Below are 5509 nucleotides of genomic sequence, written 5' to 3' on the forward strand. Positions count from 1 at the left end.
GTCGAGGGGTTATTTACAGGTTTACTGTCTCTTTCTTACACACAGACCCTCCCTAGCCGCCCGGGGCGATCAGTCATTCTGCCCGCAGATAGCGCTCTATTCTCTCATCGATTACACAGCGGGATTTACATGAAACTGTTAATTGTTTGCTCTTCAAATAGGCAGCCAGCCAGCGGCCTGGAGCCAGCAGTCTGCCAGGGGTTAAGGGCCGACTCCCTCCCTCTCCTGTCCGACCGTGCAGCCCGATCTGCCCCCAGGTTGATCAGCATGACAAAGCACTGGGGGGGTCAGAGCATGCTGGCACCACCCGCTCTCTACCTACGCTCGCCTAGCCTGGTAGGCCACCAAGATCATCAACTTGACTTCCAGATCCATCCTCTGAGCAACACAGCGCGGAGCTCTTCAGCCCAACACTGGCCCTACTTCCCAATCCAGGCGCCAGTCCAACAGTCTCCACGGCTCGAGAAGCCTGCCCCTGATCAATTCAGCCTGGCCTCAGTGCCCATGGATAAAGCGACGCCGCCTGACCAGGAGCAATCTTGGGACGAGGAGAAAAATGCGAAAAGTGGAAAGAAAAATGCAAAAAGTGGAAAGAAAAAAAACTATCAGCGCTACCCCAAACCACCCTACTCCTACCTCGCAATGATTACCATGGTCATCCAAAACTCTCCAGAGAAGAAGCTTACTTTGTCTGAGGTAAAGTGAGTTCGTGTGTGGACATGCGAATTTAGAATGGTACATTTTGGCCAAAATACGAACGGTTGTGTCAATTTTGGCCAAATTATGCATGGTTATGTGTCAGTTTTGTCTATTAAATCATGGTTATTTTTTCCGAAAATAAAGGTTACATGGGTTTTAATTATTTTAAAACCATGTCTAATCGGGGATGTTCTCTTATGATACGTTTTTTAAAACTGTTGGTCGGGATATGCAGTTCTATTGCAGTAAACCAACAGGACAATCCTTTGACGCTTAACAGAGTAGTAACACTGCCATGCTTTTCTCGGTTTGTTTTGTTAAGGATAGCAGCATACAGTGAAACCAGACACTGATGTATCAGCTGGAGTGGGTTGAGTTGATAAGAAGTATAGTCAAGGATTGTGCAGTCCTACAGTGTATCTTAGGTTATTTATTCTAGGCCTATGAAAATGCTGCATGATGACAGTGAATGATTAATGTAAATAGTTAAATGTATGCCTACAATCATGTGGTGTGTTAAATCGTATATATCTTAATATAGTCTGATAATGTGTCTGTTTTAATGCAGACACCAATTGAAGTAAATGGACTCCCTTCTCTCTCCCCAGATTCTAAAGGAGATTAGTACACTTTTCCCTTTTTTTGAAGGGAACTACAAGGGCTGGCGGGACTCAGTGAGACACAACCTCTCTTCCTATGACTGCTTTGTTAAGGTGTGTCTTATTAGGGGTCTTTATTGGTTTGTCAATCAGTGGGCTCAAAAAGGCACTTTTGATTCTAAAATCCAAACAACCGACAAGCAAGTATACTCTCCCATCTGTATTTCTTTAGACAATGAAGCAAACTCCTTTAATTCAGCTCTATACTCCAGCATTTCTTATTTGAGATCAAATGTTTTATCACCTTTTCTCGAGGGTTTTTCTCATACCTATTTTTCTGCTTAGAAATGAAAGCATTAAGTATCTAGCCCCCCCCCCCCATTGGAAGGTGCCATGTATTAAAGTAGTCAAAAGGTCAGTATTTGGTCCCAAATTCCTAGCATGCAATGACTACATCAAGCTTGTGACTCTCTAGAAATGTGTAATTAATGAATGGTAAAATAATGTGTTGTAGTCACTTTTATTGTAAATAGGAATGTTTTTGAACACTTCTTGATGGATGCTACCATGATTACAGATTATCATGAATTAATCATAAGTAATGATGAATGAGAAAGTTGGAGGCAAATATCATACACCCCCCCCCCCCAAAAAAAAAATGCTAGCATCCCCTGTTATTGGCAATGGTGAGAGGTTAGCATGTTTTGGGGGCATGATCTTTGTGCACACAATACATTTTTTTACTATTAATTTCTATTGGGCAAAACATATTCCAAAAAACACAACCAAAACGAACTTCACATGCAGCCAACAAGCTTGATGTAGTCATTGCGTGCTTGGAATATGGGACCAAATATTACACTTTTGACTATTTGTCCAAATATTTATGACCCCTTCAAATGGGGGGGGACTCAATTCAAAAAGTGCTTTTTATTTCTAAACAGTAAAAATATTTTAAAACACCCTCAAAAATAAAGGGTGACGCTCTGTTGCCTCATACTGTATATAAAACGTTTGATCACAAATGCTGGAGGATTGGGAGAAATTAAGTTTGAGCTTCACTGTCCAAATAAATACAGAATACATTTTATTTGTAGCCTACCAAGGGTCACTGCAGTGCTTCATGAAACTTTAGATCAAGTAAATCATTCTAGCTATTCTGAGTTTTGTGAAACTGGGGCAATCCTGTCTGACTGGTTTTCAGGTTGTACTATACTCTTGATCTCACTGCTGTCTGTCACTCCCGGTCCCTGTAGGTATTGAAGGACCCTGGTAAGCCCCAGGGAAAGGGCAACTTCTGGGCTGTGGAGGAGAGCCTTGTGCCCCTGGAGCTCCTCAAGAGACAGAACACTGCCGTCTCGCGCCAGGATGAGACCATCTTCACCCAGGACCTCGCCCCTTACATCCTGCATGGGCACCAACATAAGCCAGATGCAGAGCCCCCGGCCCCATCGCCACCAGTCACTGCTCTACCCCCAGGCCCACCTGTCACTGATCTACCCCCAGGCCCACCTGTCACTGCTCTACCCCCAGGCCCACCTGTCACTGCTCTACCCCCAGGCCCACCTGTCACTGCTCTACCCCCAGGCCCACCTGTCACTGCTCTACTCCCCTTTCCCACCAGACAACACTCCTCCCTCCAGGAGGAGCTGTACCGGCCCAAGCTGGACTCGTCCTTTGCCATTGACTCCCTCCTTCACAGCCTGAGGCCGGCCAGCGCTGCAGGAGAGCCTGGCAGGGACTGCTGGGGGGTGGAGCTCCACACTCGTCCACACCCTCGCTACTCCTCCACTGCCCACAGCGCCTCAGCCAGCTCCGCCAGCCCCGCCTCCTCCTCCTCCGATGAGGACTGGAGGGGCGTGTCGCAGGGAAGGAAGCGGGTGCCTGAGGGAGAGGCGGGATCAGATGGGTTAGAGGACTGCAGACTCCCTCCACACAAGTCTGCCCGCATAGTCTCTGCCCCTCCCTGGGAGCTGCCCACCTCGTATGCCAAGTACACACCGCCCAATGCTGTGGCCCCGCCCAGCATGCGTTTTAATGGGGGCCCTTTGATTCCACTAGGGATGCCTCTGTATGGCTATGGGGGGTCTCCTGTCTCATCCAGCCATTTTGTAGGTCATGCCTACTGGCCCCTCTTACCCAGCGGTCGCCCTCCCCTCATTATGGACTTGGACGCTATGCTCCAGTCAGTACCGCCCAATAAGAGTGTGTTTGATGTTCTGGGTCCACCCAATCAGTCGTCTCACCAGCCTGCTGGTCAGTATACCCTACAGAGTGGGCCCCCTCTCAGGCGTCATCCCCATTATTGACTATGACTGTCAAACCAGCACCAAATATATTGTAAGTGCAATGCAAGGATACTACTGACCTATTCGTACAAGCTTAACCCATGGCTAGAAATGTGTCCACCCTATCAATTGGTCACTTCTAATTGACAGGTCATAGTATTAAATGTTTACAGAAGACAATTGTACATTCAAATGTGCTGCTAATATCTAACTCGACCATACAACCACTGTTTACCTCCGTCTTAATACAGGGATTTGTTTTCACTATTGTATATCTTAATTTTCTTTTAAGAATTCTCTTTGTTGCCTACCTCCAACTATTCAATGTTTTTCAGTGGAAAATGTCATTTTTTTCCCCCTCCTGTCTTTATGGTTGTATTTAAGATTTAATTGTAAAACTGCACATCAAGCCAGGTTATGGAAAGGGCATTATTGAAAAGTTTACTTGTCTTTTACAGGGTATGACTTTTTTTCCCAGTCTTGAGTGTCAATGTAGGAAGAGGCAGGGTGCTGTTCATTGCTCATCCAGCGCCGAGAGCCTCAAGTAGGAAAACAAAGTGAGGTTTTCTAAACCTCAAAGTGAAGAGTGCGCTGTTTGTATTTGTGTGTGTGGTGTGTTGGTCATCTCATCTCATTGGTTTAGAGACCAGAGGATCACCCCCCCCCCCCTTTTTTTTTTACTCCAGTGAAGTTTGTTCAGATGGTGCAACCTAAATTAAGTGTTTGTTCCTGACTTGAGTAAAGTTGTTAGCGTTAATGGGTTCAGCGTTCCTTGTCAAACACCTTGTATTCTTTGTCCTTTAGAGCTGTGCCAGTGTTACAAGACAATTGGATCTTACCGTCTCTATTTGCAGTTGACAAAAGTTGAGCTTCAATCCCCCAGCCAGCTCTAAAGGGCTTATTTGTATACTGTGAAGGATAACTTCTAGACTGGAGTCATGTCTACAATTTTATCTATTTCACCCATTTTTAAAAGAGCTATTAAAAAGGTAAACAGTATACAAAACTGGTGCTTGAGTAGTCGTTCCTGATGCCCTATGTTAGTCAGGGCTGTAGCTACCAGCCACTGTATCAGTCAATACAGTGTGGGTGAGCGCTCAGTGGTGACAAGGAGAGGCAGACTTGCTCTTTGGGTGTGACCATCATTTTTACCACAGGAATTGTGATTTTTGTCTTTGATCCATGGTCACACTCCAACCTCCTGCGGCTGGAACAGCGATGCTCACTATCTCTCAATCTAGTCTCCATGCATGCTTGCCCAGAGCCTGTACCCCTTCCCCTGGAACCCCCCCCCCCCCCCAGGACCTCTCAGCCCCACCACACCCAAACCCTCCTGCTGTGTCTCCTTATCTCCCAAAACACCCTGTAATTCATATTGGAGTCTGGGCTTTAGTTTGAGGGGATACTGTAAACCTAGGCACCATGCAGGGGTTAGTGTTGTAACTGAGGCCTGTGAGCTCAATCATTGTACTCATTCCCATAGCTCACGGACCCGTCATGACACAGGTTATTTTGTGTAACATTTGTCATGTGGTGCTCTGAACACAGGGTGGCAGTGCAAGAACAGCAAACTAGAGGGGTCAGTCATTTTGGCTTTGTGTGTGTGTGTGTGTGTGTGTGTGTATTTTGATAACTACTTTCCTTGGTTCTCTGGGAGACTCAATTGCATACTCCTTGCTGCCTCAACGCATTGGATGAGCAATGAGTTTTGAGAAGGAGAGAATGCAATTGAGATGCTCCCTGTTGTCAGGGCTGTGCTCAAACTGCTACTGTAAAACCTCCTGAATGTTTTAAATGGTGTCATTTTTCAATAAATAAATGGCAAGCTTTCAAATGTATTCAATTGGTATCACAACTGCATGATCCATCTCCAAACTAGCTGTATAATAATGGAATGAAAATCAAAGTTCCACACAGAACAAA

General features: G+C 45.8%; 1 protein-coding gene across 1 annotated transcript; it reads left to right on the forward strand.

Moving 5' to 3' along the window:
* The first annotated feature begins 267 nt into the window (after positions 1–267).
* On the forward strand, positions 268–3607 carry LOC135523205 (forkhead box protein H1-like). Its single transcript, XM_064949923.1, has 4 exons — positions 268–696; positions 1308–1412; positions 2555–2839; positions 2942–3607. Exons 1-4 carry the CDS (start codon positions 268–270, stop codon positions 3605–3607), a joined length of 1485 nt encoding a protein of 494 aa, XP_064805995.1.
* The last annotated feature ends 1902 nt before the right edge of the window (positions 3608–5509 follow it).

Source organism: Oncorhynchus masou, chromosome 30, assembly GCF_036934945.1.
Source record: "Oncorhynchus masou masou isolate Uvic2021 chromosome 30, UVic_Omas_1.1, whole genome shotgun sequence".
Classification (NCBI taxonomy): Eukaryota; Metazoa; Chordata; class Actinopteri; order Salmoniformes; family Salmonidae; genus Oncorhynchus; species Oncorhynchus masou.

Excerpts from the sequence above, each read along its gene's own strand:
- LOC135523205 (XM_064949923.1), top strand. The coding sequence starts at position 268 with ATGACAAAGCACTGGGGGGGTCAGAGCATGCTGGCACCACCCGCTCTC. Across the intron at positions 697-1,307 it reads AGAAGCTTACTTTGTCTGAG|ATTCTAAAGGAGATTAGTAC; the intron begins GTAAAGTGAGTT and ends CTCTCTCCCCAG. Across the intron at positions 2,840-2,941 it reads CTCTACCCCCAGGCCCACCT|GAGGAGCTGTACCGGCCCAA; the intron begins GTCACTGCTCTA and ends TCCTCCCTCCAG.